Below are 17,886 nucleotides of genomic sequence, written 5' to 3'. Positions count from 1 at the left end.
ATATTTTAGTAATAAATAGTATAAGTGTCGTCGTAATGTCCGATCTATCAGAGTTGCACAGCCGGAAGCGTGAGCTTTGGTAGTTAGGGTGTTACAAACGTTGCATACAAAAACGATATATAGAAATAAATTTTAATTTTATCCTTTAATAATATCAATCTTTTACGATACATAGTTATTCAATTATTTTTTAATCACATCTAAATAAATTACACTTAATTATATTTCTTTCATTCTAAATAAATATTTTTTTTCTATAATTTTACTCTTAAAAATTTTTACCCATCATAAAATATTTATAAAATAACTAGAATCACATTACTTTTTTATTACTTTTTTATTATATATGTATAATAAATGTCACCATCTTTTACAGTAGTTTAACACACAATAATGATTCCTATCTATCTATCTATAAATTCCGCAAATCTAGCATCAAGTGCTTTCAGAATAAGGGAGATACGTATTATAATAATATTAGAGCCATGGAAGTGACCTTGAAGAAAAACAACCCATCTGGGACATCAATTCTGGTGCCAAGTGTTCAAGAATTGGCCAAACAAAAATTGTCTAGTGTTCCACCCAGATACATTCAGCCACAACAAGATCATGATCTGGTAATCTCTGAAGTTGATCATGCACTTGAGATTCCAGTTGTTGATTTGCAGAGATTGCTTTCTACTGAGTATGGAGATTCTGAATTAGCCAAACTTCACCATGCTTCCAAACATTGGGGATTCTTTCAGGTCTCTTTTCTCACGCCCTATCACTTCTTTAACTTCACTTCCTTCCAAAAATGCATGGTAGCACTTAATAATGTGCAGTTTAATGATTTTTTTTTTGTGTAACTTTTTTTAAAAAAAAAAATTGAATTAAAAGTTTATATGTTGTAGACATCTAAAAAATTAAAATTTCAATCCAAATAATTTATTATATCTATAAAAAATTATTTGTATATTAAAATCAGTCATTATATATTTATAAATTTATATATAAATATATATTATTTAGTTTATTTTTAATATGTATTTTATATTACTGACTAATTCTTATAACTAATTTAATTTTGATATACACAATTGATGTTCAAAATATACGAAAATAAGAGTTCATCAATTACATACATGCTTATTGATGTACAGTTTTATTTAGAGAAATTTAGTATAGATAATCTTCATTGTATATTAGTGTGATTCAATGTTAGATAATAAAATATATATTACATACTACAAAAAATTATAAACAATTAATTACTTAAATTAATATTGGTGTCCTTTAATCCCAAGTCTTTTCAAATAATCATTAAAAAAAAACTTATGCGCGTTTCTTTTTAATCCTGATTATATATACAAAATTTAACAACAATTTCTTCTCTTATGCTCTTATTTCTCTCAATACATACGTTTCAAATATAAGCCTCAATTCTTTAGGTGATTTTTCTTCTGGTTGATTTTAATTTTTAAGAAGGTTCCTATGTTTGTTTTACTGAATTTTCAGTGTTTTTGGTTTGTTAAATAGTTTTATCTTTTAACTAATAGTTAATTCAAGTCTTAATAATGGAAAACATATATTTCATTTTCATTATGAAAGAAATAAATAAAGAAATTGGGATATTTTGATTAAGAGAAAAAATTGGATACTAATTTTTTTTTTGTTTAATTATTCTGTCAATCTCTATAATTTTTTTTATCAATTTTTTAATTATATTCTTATATTTTTTTTTAATTAGGTCTCTATATTTTTTTTAATTTTATGATTAAGTTCTTTTCATGTCAAAAAATTAAAACTAATAGAATATTTTTCTCAAAATACATGCGGTTAAATATCTAAGTAAGTTTTTAATTATAAATAATTTCAAATTGCAAAAAAATATTCAATTAACTATAATAATTTTTACACTAAGAAAGACTTAATTATAAAATTAAAAGTAGTGTAGAATTCAATTGAAAGAAAAAAAATATAGAGATAAAATTACAAATTTAATAAAATTATATTAAACAACTTTCTTCTATGGATTATATTATGGTCGTTGAAATGACATGTGTGTGATCACTTAAAATAGTGATTTGAATTTTTGCTCAAACTAATAATTATTATATGGCTAGGTATTATACCAAATTTAACTCTCTCCCTTTCAATTCATATAAAATCAATCGTTTCATTCATTTATCTAGATATGTATGGTTAATAGTTAGAATGAACAATCAACTTAATTTTGTTATTATTATAGCTTGTAAACCATGGAGTTAGCACTTGTCTGATTAAGAAGGTAAAGTTGGAGATGCAAAATTTCTTCAACCTTCCAATGTCAGAGAAGAAAAAATATTGGCAAACTCCAGAACATATGGAGGGGTTTGGACAAGCATTTGTTCAGAGTGAAGATCAGAAACTTGATTGGGCTGATATATTCTATATGCTCACACTACCAAACCACATGAGAGTTCCCCACTTATTTCCACAACTTCCTCTTCCCTTCAGGTTTTATTTAATTTTCATCTTTGTTTGCATGTTTTGTGTGAATGTGTAGCTTGCAAGTTGTGATTATATATGGATGCAATTGCCATGATTGAAAATATATTATGAATTTTATGATAAGTAGCTCTAGCTGCGCATATATACTGAGATTGTGTTATATTTTTAATTTAAAAATTTTGATTTATATTTTTTTAGGCTCAGAAATAAGATTAAAGTTTTTCTACGGAAGTAATATTGTCTTCTCGATCACATATTTTTTTGAGATCGTTAATGTGAAATGTATGGTAGTTTTTATTATTATATAAATATTTTTTTTGTTTCTTCCCTTTTAATTAATTTTTGTTTTGATTATTGTCATGAAATTATTTATTTTAAAATTTAAACTGACAAAAAAACATGTAAAAGATTTTATTTGTAACATATTACTTTAGACAATGATTTCTTTTTTGGTTTGTATGCTTTTTTTAATGTTATTTTATTTTATTTTTGAATAACAAGAATAGAAATTTAGTTTTTTAATTCATAAAAAATTTAATATTATATTATAAAATTATTTATTTAAAAATTTAAACCGGTAAAAGGGTTGCATAATAAAATTTATAATAAATTATCACTTTTTTGTTTTAAACATTTGGGATAAATGTTAATGTTATCTTTAATTTTTTTTTCAAATTAATTTAATATTATTATTCCCACCCTTTAATATCATTGTACAATTGTAGTTGTGAACTTTTAGTATCATTAATTATATGTGTGTACTCGATGCTTTTGCCATGTAGAGAAACTATGGAACTTTACTCACAAGAATTGAAAAACTTAGCCATAATTATTATTACCCAAATGGCTAAGGCTTTGAAGATAGAAGAAGAGGAAATGAGAGAATTATTTGAAGATGGAATTCAAATGATGAGGATGAACTATTATCCTCCATGTCCTGAACCGGAAAAGGTTAATGGTCTCACACCACATTCGGATGCAGTTGGTCTAACTATACTCCTACAAGCCAATGAAGTTGAAGGATTGCAAATAAGAAAGGATAATGGCATTTGGGTTCCTGTTAAACCATTACCTAATGCGTTCGTCATCAACATTGGGGACATATTAGAGGTAATGGACCCGACCATATCAAATTTAAAACATATCAATTATCAAATTGATAGAAATGATAATACTCTTTAAATAACCTTTTACACTGGCCAGTCCAAAAAATAAATAAATAAATAAATAATTTTTTACGTTACAAAGAAGTAGAATACCGTTGGATTTAACAATAGAATAAATTTGACGGTATAAATTTTATTGGTGATTATTTATTGGTGGATTTTTTGTCCGCCATTAATTATCGACAGATATAAACTTTTAATTGTAAAATTTTAAAATTTGTTATCGTCGAATTTTTCTTCCAATAAATACGACGGCAATATATCTTTTATTATTAATAATTAAATTAATATTTACTGGAGAATTTAATCGATGGTAAACTTAAATTTTAATTTTTTAAAAAAATTATTTTAAAATTCAATATATATAATTTTAAATATTTAAATTTAATAATTTTTAAACTAACAAAATTTAAAATTTTATAATTTCTTATAATAATTTGTCTATAATTTTTAGTTAAAAGTTCGCGAATAAATTTAAATATCAAAGTTTATTATTAAAAAAAAAAGAGAATTCAATTAAGTAGAAAAATCAGATTTAAAATACACGAAATCCTCAATTATAAAAATTGAACAATATTAAATCAGAAATCGAATGAGCAAATCGATGAACATTAGAGATTAATCTATACTAATACTACTACATTACATAAAGAATCAACCATACCAAACTATTTATGATACTAACAATTAACTAATTTATCATCCACAATATCAACTATACATTATTATAAATTAGGCCAATACAATTGTCAAATCAAACACCAATTCATAACTAATAAAAAATTTATTGTCATCTGCCATTATTATTAAATGTATGAGACAATTTTAAAAGTTGAAAAATAAATAAGTTTCTTTAGTGATCTAAGGTTCAATCCTGATTCTTCAATTAAGTTTAATGGAGCTTGATCTGTTAAGTTATTATTTTATAGAAATCTGCAACCGTAAAAAAGAGTCCAAATAAAAAAAAAACAAAAAATAGAAAAGGTAAATGAATCACAGGACACTAAATTAAAAATCAATAATCAGCATTAAATAAAATAATATGCAACTTATATATGAATTATTTGGAAGAGAATGAATTACTATGTATACTTATTTTTATTATCAATTTCTAACTTCACATTATCTGGCTTTATAGATTCATTATAAATAATTTTAATTATGATAGAAAATAAGACGTACCAACAAGTCTATAATTACCATTTTGTATCAAACAATGCTTAATTTAATGCAACAATAAAATAATAATATATAATCTGTAATACATCTCGGATCAATTGCAATATAGGAATATGTTCCATGGACAAACCAAACAAGCAACGTAGTAAACCACAAGCATAATGTGAACTAACCACAACATAAAACTAACATTAAGATTCCTAAAACTTAAAATTCTAATAAATAACTTGCATCAAATATTCAAACAATAGTAATAGTACCATCATTTGTATAAATTTTAGAACAATTATTAAATAAATATACAAACTCTAAAATAGATAATCTTTCCAATCCAAAATCCTTTAACATTCTATAGTGAATGATATTCAAATATAAAAGATAGATTCAATTTGATTAAAAAAAATCACAAATTACAAAACAGTCATAGAATGATAAAAATTGTGGAAAGGACTATGAAGAATTTACCTATATTACAAGGAGATTTTTTGGTAGTGATGTTAAGAATCTTAGTGAGAATCCTCACGGTTTTCTTTACTTTGAGGCGCTTGTTCTTGACAAAAGTATAGACAAAAGAATCGAATAGGACAACTAGAAGCAACAGAAATAGAAGGAGATGCAGGCGGCAATTGAAGCTGCTGCGGGAAGAGGAATCAGAGGCAAAAGTGAACCTGAATGGTGGTTCAAAAAAGAGGTTAGAAAAAAAAAAGTTAGGTTTTTTATTAAAAAAATAAAAAAGAATGGAATAGGGAGAGGGATGAGGACAACCTACTTGGACGACGGATGAGAGATACAACTCCGGCGACAAAAGGAGCGGCATTGACAGCTCTTCTAACGGTGGCAGAGACAGAGAGAGCAACTTCATTTGAGACAATGAAACACGATACAGGCAACTTGACGTTGACTTTGGAGGAGAATGGAGGTGGGCAGCACTGACGGAAGATGGCCGGAGGGGCTGGCGGAGGTAGTTGCAGGGGATCGGAGAGAGAAGACAGAAGAGAATGGGGGAAAGAGAAGGGTATGTATTGCGTAATGCATTTTAAATTTAGATCAGATTTACTGTCAGATTTACCGGCAGATAAATCTGATAGTAATGCATTGCGTAAAACATAGCGTTCTGATAATTCTGACAGTAATGCTTGTACCAATTTTTCTTTTTTCCCCTCTAAATATTACTGGTGGATTTATCGGCAGAAAATCTAATCCGATGATAACTTTTTTACTCAATAAATTTATTATCAAAGATAAACCTGTCGCTAACTGACGCTAAATTCGATGATATTCAATATTTTTTTGTAATGTTAGTTTCTATTATATTTGGTATTTGGATTCAGTTTTTATTAAATTTATTAAGTTTTGTTTTGATCCCAATAATTTTCAAAAGTAAGTGATTTGGGTCCATTTAAATTTAGATTATTATATGATCATGATTTAAGGTGTTTCAAAAAATAATTATGTTGGATTGAAAATTTATTTATAGTTGTCTTTACATAAAATTAATAGTAAAAAATTGTTAGCAAATTTGATTAAATTATTATCTAATAATTATTAACTATCCATTAGGCAAATGAATTAAATAAACTCGGACAGATCTTGAAATAGCGAAAGGGGCACTATCACAATGCAACTAAGATCTTAAAACTATGGGTTATGATAAGTAACCAATGACTTTTTTGAACAATATAAACAACGAGCCTTAAAATTGGCCCAATTCAAGTAAAAACACACTACATCCTCAAATTACTCACCTAAATCTTAATATTAGAATAACCATCCGCTAGGGGTGTTCATGGCCGGATAAAACCAGATTTGATGTGATCCAGATCCGGCCCAAAATATATACCCCCATTTGTTAGACCCGAACCCGGATCTAAGACCCGACGAAACCTACATATTTTCGGGCCACGATTATACCGGATAAAAACCGGGTGAAAACCAGGCCGTTAACATTACATTACCTTGATACTTTCTTGTAAGCTAGCATGTGAAAATATCTAAATTTCCAAGACTCCAACTATTATTTGACATGGTAAAATTCACTTAGAAAAATATAACAAGAACCAACCCTAAAATTAAAGCATAACCACAATCAATACTAATATTGTCTAATAACACCAAATATTTAAATCAATACAAATAACACAATATTATGCATTAGTCTAAAGTCTTATACATTTTAAACATAAAACATCAATTTATAGTCTTGTAATGACTAATAACACAAAATATTAAGGTTTACAATACTTAAATTCCACATAAGAATAGTCATCATCTATTACTAATAACACAAAATATTAATTGTATATGATGACCGGGCCGAGTTCGGGTGACTCAAGCTATGAACCGAACCCGACCCGAAATAATGATCGGGTCTATTTTTGAGACCCTTATCCGACCCTAAACCCGGCGAAATCACACTAAATTAGCTCCTAAAATGTTCGGAGCCGGGCCGGGCAGAGCCATGTTCACCCCTATTATCCGCACACCTAGTGAATTAAACATCCTATATATCCATTGTTCACATTATTTAATATTTTCATTATCTACCTATACTTTTCCTAAAACTATTTGCAATTATATAGATGTATATATTTATCACTAATGTATTTGTTCCCATAATAAAATATAAAGGATTCTTTTAAGTTTTATATTAAAAGAAATTTAAGTTTATTAAAATTAAAATATAATAAGTTATCTTTTAAATTTTGATTTGTATCGAAACTAAAAATAAATAAATAAATATATCAAGTCAACAAAAAATGAATAAATTATGATGCCAAATTTTGAAATACTAGTTAGTTAATTAAATTAAAAAATTTTAAATTTAATTTCCTAAATATAATTGATTTTCTTTTAAAAGAAAGAATGATTCAAATAATAAAGTATTTCATCTATATATTAATATTATTATTTATTTTAATGTTATGCTTTATTTTTTTATTTTAACACGTTTAAATGGTCTTCTATCTTTAGCAGTTATTTTGCTTGAAATAATTTTTATACAATAAATATTATAATAAGTAGACTTCGTAATTGATGAATAGAAAATAATAATAATAAATAGTTGAATGATATTGTTTAAGAATAATATAGGTAAAAGAAATTATATTTTACATTGATTCTTTTTATGCGTTAATTAATTTATTAAAGATTTGATGACACTATATATTAAAAAAATTATCCCTATATTTTTTTGCCCCACCACTATATATGGTTTTGGATTTATCACTGCATACAATATATAAGAATAAGATCCCAGTAGAATTATGATATAAATTTTCTTTGTTTTTTCTTACTTTATCGAGCCAAAAAGTATCTCTAAAAATTGGGGCAGGGTCCAAATTAGAAAAAATTGTCTATAATACCAAAACCATGTGGTAAATGCACACAACTACCGTTCCAAAAGAGAAAAATAAATAAATAAATAAATAAATAAAAGAAAAAATGAATGCGTCTGCAATTAGAGGAATATCGAAGGAACACCACCTTTAGCTTTAATGTAAAAGAAAATGAATTATTAATATTAATTTAAATATTATTAAAACTATAACTATTTATATTATCTTTTTTATTAATTTAAACTAAAAAATTAATTTCATGATATAATATTAGTCAAGAATTCAATCTTTAGTTAACTAAAAAAATATATAAAGTAAATAAAAAAAATTTAAGCAAAAAATTAAACAAATATAAAAAAACTCTTGTTTAAAAAAAACGTATTATTAGAGATATAATTATTCATATTGCTTTTTTCTATCAAATATAATGCAAAAACAAAGAAAAATAATCACCTAAAACTTTTCACAAAACAATATTTATCTTCAATTATAAAGGGAACACATTTATTGTTGTTAAACCAATTAACCTTGTTACTTAAATTATTTATTGTGTTTTTTCACTTGCCAGATTATAACCAATGGAGTATACCAAAGTATCGAACATCGATCAATGGTGAACAATAAAAAAGAAAGACTTTCAATTGCTACATTTTATAGTCCTAAAGAAGATGCTATGCTAGGTCCTGCACAAAGCTTGATCACTGAACAAACACCAGCACGGTTCAAAAGTGTTGGAGTAATGGAATACTTTGAGGGTTTTTTTGCCCAAAAACTTATTGGAAAGTCTTACATAGATGTCATGAAAATAGAAAATCATCATGATTGAAATAAATCTAACTTTATTTTGTTTGATCTAAGGCACTCTAATAATATCCCATGCTATATATATACATTTGTAGCCCAATGAATGCATTCATGATGCATCGTTTCTTGGTACATCATAGTGGTTAATATTTTTCAATGTTGTTGTTCATGTACTTGTGCATTCCAATAAAGGATATATGGTGTTGTACCAATATTTGAGAAATTAAATTCCTATTTTATGTTAAATTTTTGTCCGAATTGTAATTTTTTTTTATTTTACTATCTTTGATACATAACGTTTGTTCTCCATAAGGTTCAATATATCTCTTATTTTTTTATATTATTAATATATCATGTTAAAATAACAAATAATTGTAATAAAAAGACCGATCAAATCTATAGAACATGTAATTTGAAAAATTAAAATATTATATCAAGGTATTATTATTTAATTTGTGAAATAAATAGTATATAACAAACATCTTGATCTTTTAAGATTTTTTTGAATAAATAAATTTCATATCTACTCGTTTAAACATTTTAAAAATATTTTTTATAGTTTTAAAACACTCTCTCACAATTTCACAGGTAATCTATAGCACATGCAGGGACTGTAAAATAGACTAATAAGAGCAATGCTAGGCCAGCAATATTTGTGATTAGTAGCTATTAACTAGCTATCAATGATGATTTGATAGTGTGAGATTGGTGTGAGATTTCATCCAATGGCTCACTTTTCTCTGCTGGTTACATGCTGACCAAAATACAATAAAATTGCTGGCCCCTAGACTTTTCCTTTTCATAAAGGATAGCGATGTATATCAGATCTTTCAAATAATTTTCACATTTTATCTATTCTTTCTTCTTACTCATAAAGACAAATTCACTAAATGACTAGTGAGCGTATAGTAGTTGTTCATCTGAATATAATAGTATCATGTGAAGATGATAGTGCATGTTTTAAATGCAATGATTCTATTATTATGCATATTTAGTGGTTGCATTCGTTGACAGAATTTAAAAGTTTGATTTTGGTCAATGTAAAAATGTTTAAAATTATGCACGTTCGAAAAATTGGGTATTAAACATTTCATTAGACACCATGCAGAATATTTAGTATAAAGTATTTTAACTAAAGGATGATAATCATGTGTGAACTATATTTGATTACTATAGAAAAATTGTGTGTGATCACTTAAAATAGTGATTTGAATTTTTATTCAAACTAATAATTATTATATAGGTATTATATTATACCAAATTTAATTCTCTCCCTTTCAAATTCATATAAAATCAATAGTTTCATTCATTTATCTAGCTATATGTATGGTTAATATATAGTTATAATGAACAATCAACTTAATTTTGTTATTATTATAGCTTGTAAACCATGGTGTTTGCACTTGTCTGATTGAGAAGGTAAAGTTGGAGATGCAAGATTTCTTCAACCTTCCAATGTCAGAGAAGAAAACATTTTGGCAAAGTCCAGAACATATATATGGAGGGGTTTGGAGAAGCATTTGTTCAGAGTGAAGATCAGAAACTTGATTGGGCTGATATATTCTATATGCTCACACTACCAAACCACATGAGAATTCCCCACTTATTTCCACAACTTCCTCTTCCCTTCAGGTTTTATTTAATTTGCATGTGCTCCCACATTGCTATTTAACAATATTTAATTTTAAATTGAAGTTGTGATTATATATGGATGCAATTGTCATGATTGAAAATATATTATGAATTTTATGATAAGTAGCTCTAGCTGCGTATAGTGAGATTGTTATATTTTTAATTTAAAAAAATTTTATTTATAAATTTTTAGGCTCAGACGACATAAGATTAAAGTTTTTCTAACGGAAGTAATATTGTCTTCTCCATCACATAATTATTTACTATAATTAAAATATTTTTTCCTCCTAATTTGTGTAATTTATTTTTTTGAGATCGTTAGTGTGAAATGTACGGTGATTTTTATTATTATATAAATGTGTTTTTGTTACTTCCCTTCTAACTAATTTTTTCTTTTTACTATTGTCATGAAATTATTTATTTTAAAATATTTACTGATAAAAAAAATAACATGTAAAAGATTTTATTTGTAACATATTACTTTAGACAATATATTTTTTTTGGTTTGCATGATTTTTTTTTATTATTTAATGTTATTTTATTTTTGAATAACAAGAATAGAAATTTAGATTTTTAATTAATACAAAATTTAATATTATATTATAAAGTTATTTATTTTAAAACTTTAAACCGGTAAAAAAAGTGCATAAATAATTTTATTTGTAATAATTATTACCATCATCTTCTTTTTCTATTTTATCCATGCTATCCATATTCTTTTTTTGCTGTCTGCAATTATTATGTTTCTACTAGTGTTATATATACTGACTATCATTAAATTCGATATTATTCATATAATAGTTGCACAATAAAATTTATAATAAATTATCACTTTTTTGTTTTAAACATTTGGGATAAATGTTAATGTTATCTTTAATTTTTTTTCCAAATTAATTTAATATTATTATTCCCACGCTTTAATATCTTTGTACAATTGTAGTTGTGAACTTTTAGTATCATTAATTATATGTGTGTACTCGATGCTTTTGCCATGTAGAGAAACTATGGAACTTTACTCACAAGAATTGAAAAACTTAGCCATAATTATTATTACCCAAATGGCTAAGGCTTTGAAGATAGAAGAAGAGGAAATGAGAGAATTATTTGAAGATGGAATTCAAATGATGAGGATGAACTATTATCCTCCATGTCCTGAACCGGAAAAGGTTATTGGTTTCACACCACATTCAGATGCAGTTGGTCTAACTATACTCCTACAAGCCAATGAAGTTGAAGGATTGCAGATAAGAAAGGATAATGGCATTTGGGTTCCTGTTAAACCATTATCTAATGCCTTTGTCATCAACATTGGGACATATTAGAGGTAATAGACCCAACCATATCAAATTTATAACATCAATTATCAACTTGATAGAAATGACAATACTCATTAAATAACTTTTAACGTTACAAAAAATCGTCGAATACTGTTAAATTTATTGGTGAATTTATTAAAAAAATTTGTCGATAATCTATTTACCATCGAATTTAGTGACAGAATAAATTTGACGATATAAATCTCGTTAGTAATTATTCATCGGCGCATTTTTTTATCAGTTGCTAATTATCAGCAGATATAAACTTTTAATTGTGAAATTTTAGAGTTTGTTACTATCAAATTTTTCTTCTGATAAATATGATGGTAATATATTTTTTATTATCAATAATTAAATTAATATTTACTGATGGATTTAATCGACGGTAAATTCGATGGTAAACTTAAACTTTAAGTTATGATTACCATTTTATACCATTTAATCGACAGTAAATTCGATGAAAAATAAGATGTGCCAACAAATCTATAATTGTCATTTTATACCAAACAATACTTAATTAATGCAATAACAAAATGCTAGTCTAAATTAAGAAAGATGTATCACATACATATATAATTTATAATGCATCTCGGATCAATTGTAATACTGGAATATGTTCCATAGACTAACCAAAGAAGCAACACAGCAAACCACAAATATAGAATATAGTGTAAACTAACCACAATATAAAACTAATATTAAGATCACTGAAACTTAAAATTCTAATAAATAACTTGCATAAAAAACTCAAGCAATAGTAACAGTACCATTATTTGTATAAATTTTAGAACAATTATTATCTAAATACCCAAGTACTAAAATAGATAACTTTTTCAATCCAAAATTCTTTATTATTCCATAATGAATGATATCCAAATATGAGAGAGAGAGATTCAATTTGAAAAAAAAACCACAAATTACAAAGTAGTCGCAGAACGATAAAAATTGTGGAAAGAGCAATGAAGAATTTACCTTCACCACAAGAAAATTTTTTGGTAGTGACGTGAAGAACCTTAGTGAAAATCCTCATGGTTCCTTTCATCCTGAGGTATTTTTCTTTGGTAAAAACACAGATAGAAGAGTTGAGCAGGACAACCAGAAGTAACAGAAATAGAAGGAGATGCAGGCGGTAATTGAAGCAGTCACGAGTAGAGGAATTAGAGGCAGAAGTGAACCTGAATGATGGTTAAAAAAAGAGGTCAGGAAAAGAAGAGGTTAGGTTTCTTATTAAACAAATAAAAAAAATGGAATAGGGAGAGAGATGAGGGCAACCTACCTAGACGACAGAGAAGAAACACAACTCCAACAACAAAGAGAGTGATAGTGGCAGCTTTTCCAACAATGGCGGAGATAGAGGGAACAATTCCGTTTGAGACAATGAAACACGATACAAGAAACTTTATGCTAACTTTGAAGGAAAATGGAGGTGAGCAGCACTGATGAAGGGTGGCCAGAGGGATTGCCGGTGGTAGCTGTAGGGGAGAGAGAAGAGAGAGGAGAATGGGAGAGAGAGAGAATGGTGTGCTTGAAAGTGAGAGGAGAAGGACACACATTTTGAATTAGACCAGATTTATCGTCGGATAAATTTGATGGTAATGCATTCCGTATGGCCAAAACGTAACATTTTGATAATTCCAATAATAATGCTTATACCAATTTTTTTCCTTCAAATATTACTAGTAGATTTATCGTGAGAAAATCTAATTCTACAATAATCTTTTTACTTGACGAATTTATTGTTAAAGATAAACCTACCACTAACGTCTGATGCTAAATTCGATAATATTCAATATTTTTTTTAATGTTAATCTCTATTATATTTGGTATTTGAATTCGGTTCTTATCAAATTTATTAAATTTTATTTTGATCCCAATAATTTTTAAAAGTAAGTGATTTGAGTCTATTTAAATTTAGATTATTATATGATCATGATTTAAGGTGTTTCAAAAAACAATTAATTATGTTAAATTAAAAATTTATTTATAATTATCTTTATATAAAATTAATACTAAAAAATTATTAGATAATTTAATAAATTTAATAAAATTATTATCCAACAAATATCAATTATTAAATTTACATAAAAACAACTCCACCTAAATCATCCTTTTATGCTCGATGTAGTGCCTGCTAAGCGGCTCTCAAGGACATAAATGAATATTAGGTAAATGAATTAAATAAAAGGGGACGGATCGAGAAATAGCGAAGGAGGCACTAGTTAAGATCTTAAAATTCTTAGCAATTATATAGATGTATATATTTATCGCTAATGTATTTGTTCCCATAATAAAATATAAATGATTTTTTAAGTTTTATATTAAAAGAAATTTAAGTTTATTAAAATTAAATATAATAAGTTATTTTTTAAAATTTGATTTGCATCGAAACTAAAAATAAATAAATAAATAAATATATCAAATCAATAAAAAAGAATAAATTATGATGTCAAATTTGAAATACTAGTTAGTTAATTAAATTAACTTTCCTAAATATAATTGATTTTCGTTTAACAGAAAGAATTATTCAAATAATAAAGTATTTCATCTATATATTAATATTATTATTTATTTTATTGTTATGCTTTATTTGTTTATTTTAACACGTTTAAATAGTCTTCTATTTTTAGCAGCTAATTTGCTTAAGATAATTTTTATACAATGAATATTATAATAAGTAGACTTCGTAATTGATGAATAGAAAATAATAATAATAAATAGTTGAATGATATTGTTTAAGAATAATATAGGTAAAAGAAATTATATTTTAAATTAATTCTTTTTATGCGTTACTTAATTTATTAAAGATTTGATGACACTATATATTAAAAAACATTATCCCTATATATTTTTGCCCCACCACTATATATTGTTTTGGATTTATCACTGCATACAATATATAAGAATAAGATCCCAGTAGAATTATGATATAAATTTTCTTTGTTTTTTCTTACTTTATCGAGCCAAAAAGTATCTCTAAAAATTGGGGCAGGGTCCAAATTAGAAAAAATTGTCTATAATACCAAAACCATGTGTTAAATGCACACTACTACCGTTCTAAAAGAGAAAAATAACTAATGAATGCGTCTGCAAAAGAAAAATATAGGATACTAATATATCATCTGTCAATTTATTACTAATAATAATTAATTATTATATTTTAAATATATGTATAAAGAGATACATCTAAAAAATACATATATAAAGACACTTTCATTAGACATAATTATAAAAAAAATATTTTTATTAGACACATCCACAAAAACACTCTTATTAAACACAACTATAAACAAAAATTGGTAGAAATTGATAAAAATACTGTTAATAATGTAGTGAAATTGGTCTGCAAATTAAAGGAATATTGAAGGAAACACCATCTTTAGTGTAAAAAAATGAATTATTAATATTAATTTAAATATTATTAAAAATATAATTATTTATATTATTTTTTTATTAATTTAAATTAAAAAATAATTTTATGATATAATATTAGTCAATAATTCAATTTTAGTGAACTAAAAAAATATATAAAGTAAATAAAAAAAAAAGTTTATGCAAAAAATTAAACAAATATAAAAAAAATTCTTGTTTAAAAGACGTGTTATTAGAGATATAATTATCTATATTGCTTTTTCCTATCAAATATAATGCAAAAACAAAGAAAAATAATCACCTAACACCTCTCGTAAAACAATATTTGTCTTCAATTGTAAAGGGAACCATTTATTGTTATTAAACTGATGGGAAAATATGAGGAGTCAATTAAATATTTATACAATGTGTACAATTGAGGTTTATGAAATATTAGAGATATAATCGTTAGTGTTATCTTTTTCCATCAGTTGAAACTTTTGGGATGAGTGCTATCATGACATAGTATTAGAGCGCTAGATCTAAAAAGTTAAGAGTTCGATTCTTGGTAAACCCCAAAATTAGTTTAATTTTTCGAGAAGATGTTTATTATCCCTAGTACTCGGATGGTTATTCTAGATAGTATAACAGATGTTCATTTTGTAATTTAATAGGCCAATGTAATTAACCTGTTGCTTAAATTATTTATTGTGTTTTTTCACTTGCCAGATTGTAACCAATGGAGTATACCAAGGTATCGAACATCGATCAACGGTGAACAATAAAAAAGAAAGACTTTCAATTGCTACATTTTATAGTCCTAAAGAAGATGCTATGGTAGGTCCTGCACAAAGCTTAATCACTGAACAAACACCAGCACGGTTCAAAAGTGTTGGAGTAATGGAATACTATGAGGGTTTTTTTGCCCAAAAACTTACTGGAAAGTCTTACATAGATGTCATGAAAATAGAGAATCATCATGATTGAAATAAATCTAAGTTTATTTTGTTTGATCTAAGGCACTCTAATAATATCTCATGCTATATATATTTGTAGCCCAATAAATGCATTCATGATGCATCGTTTCTTGGTACATCATAGTGGTTAATTTTTTTCAATGTTGTTGTTCATGTACTTGTGCATTCCAATAAAGGATATATGGTGTTGTACCAATATTTGAGAAATTAAATTCCTATTTTATGTTAACTTTTTGTCCGAATTGTAATTTTTTTAATTTTACTATCTTTGATACATAACGTTTGTTCTCCATAAGATTCAATATATCTCTTAATTTTTTATATTATTAATATATCATGTTAAAATAACAAATAATTGTAATAAAAGACCGATCAAATCTACAGAACATGTAATTTGAAAATCATTAAAATATTATACCATGGAATTATTATTTAATTTGTGAAATAAATAGTATATAACAAACATCTTGATCTTTTAGGGTTTTTTTTTAATAAAAAAAATTCATATTTACTCATTTAAACGTTTTTTGAAATTTTTTTATAGCTTTAAACACACTCACATTTTCGCAGGCAGTCTATAGCACATGTAAGGACTGTGGAATAGACTAATAAGGCCATTGTGCACATGCTGCCTGGGCAATAGCGGTGGACATTTAAATTGCGGAGTTGATAGCAGCAAAATCGTGAGAAAAAACTATAATGCACGTGTTACATGCAAAATTATATATGAAATTTTCACGAAGGATAGCTATATATATCAGATTCTCCAAATAACTTTCACCTTTCTCTTTTTTATAAAGACAAATTCACACTACAAAAAAAAGTCTATGATCGCGGTAAAAATAATGACCATAGATCTATGGTTACGGTTTTGGACCTATGGTCACAGTTTTTTTCCGTGACCTATTTCGCCGTGGCCATAGGTCTATGATCACGATTTTTTTATCTATGGTCACGATTTTTATGGTCACAGTTACAATTTTCAAATTCTGATACTTTAGGCCACGGTTTTTAACCGTGACCATAGGACAATCTATCGTCACGCATAAAAACCGTGACCATAGCCATATCTATGGTCACAGTTTTGGCTGTGACCATAGTCTCTATGGTCACCCTTCCTTAAAACCGTGACCATACCTTTATCTATGGTCACCCTTCTTCAAAACTGTGACTATAGCCTTATCTATGGTCACGATTTTGGCCGTGGCCATATCTATGGTCACCCTTTCTCAAAACCGTGACCATAGCCTTATCTATGATCACAGTTTTGGCCGTGACCATAGCCTCTATGGTCACCCTTCCTTAAAACCGTGACCATAGTCTCTACGGTCACCCCTCCTCAAAACCGTGACCATAGCCTTATCTATGGTCACCCCTCCGCAAAACCGTGACCATAGCCATATCTATGGTCACGATTTTGGCTGTGACCATAGCCTCTATGGTCACCCTTCCTCAAAACCGTGACCATAGCCATATCTATGGTCACGGTTTTAGCCGTGACCATAGCCTCTATGGTCACCCCTCCTCAAAACCGTAACCATAGCCTCTATGATCACCCGTCTTTAAAACCGTGACCATAGAGCATATGATCACGGTTTTTGCTGTGACCATAGGTTATCTATGGTCACCCTATTTTAAAATGGTGACCATAGCCTGT

At 26.9% G+C, this 17,886-nt stretch overlaps 1 protein-coding gene and 1 pseudogene across 1 annotated transcript; both read left to right on the top strand.

Annotated features, from left to right (window-relative positions):
* The first annotated feature begins 445 nt into the window (after positions 1-445).
* LOC112703510 (protein SRG1) lies at positions 446-9,202 on the top strand. The gene is made up of 4 exons (XM_025754984.3): positions 446-746; positions 2,231-2,478; positions 3,255-3,582; positions 8,721-9,202. Exons 1-4 carry the CDS (start codon positions 486-488, stop codon positions 8,976-8,978), a joined length of 1,095 nt encoding a protein of 364 aa, XP_025610769.1. The 5' UTR covers positions 446-485; the 3' UTR covers positions 8,979-9,202.
* LOC112704145 (protein SRG1-like) lies at positions 9,056-16,296 on the top strand (annotated as a pseudogene).
* Positions 16,297-17,886: the final 1,590 nt, after the last annotated feature.

This window comes from Arachis hypogaea, chromosome 7 (genome assembly GCF_003086295.3).
Source record: "Arachis hypogaea cultivar Tifrunner chromosome 7, arahy.Tifrunner.gnm2.J5K5, whole genome shotgun sequence".
Classification (NCBI taxonomy): domain Eukaryota; kingdom Viridiplantae; phylum Streptophyta; class Magnoliopsida; order Fabales; family Fabaceae; genus Arachis; species Arachis hypogaea.
This window is presented reverse-complemented; position numbering and strand designations above follow the sequence as displayed.

Excerpts from the sequence above, each read along its gene's own strand:
- LOC112703510 (XM_025754984.3), top strand. The coding sequence starts at position 486 with ATGGAAGTGACCTTGAAGAAAAACAACCCATCTGGGACATCAATTCTG. Across the intron at positions 747-2,230 it reads AACATTGGGGATTCTTTCAG|CTTGTAAACCATGGAGTTAG; the intron begins GTCTCTTTTCTC and ends TTATTATTATAG. Across the intron at positions 2,479-3,254 it reads CAACTTCCTCTTCCCTTCAG|AGAAACTATGGAACTTTACT; the intron begins GTTTTATTTAAT and ends TTTGCCATGTAG.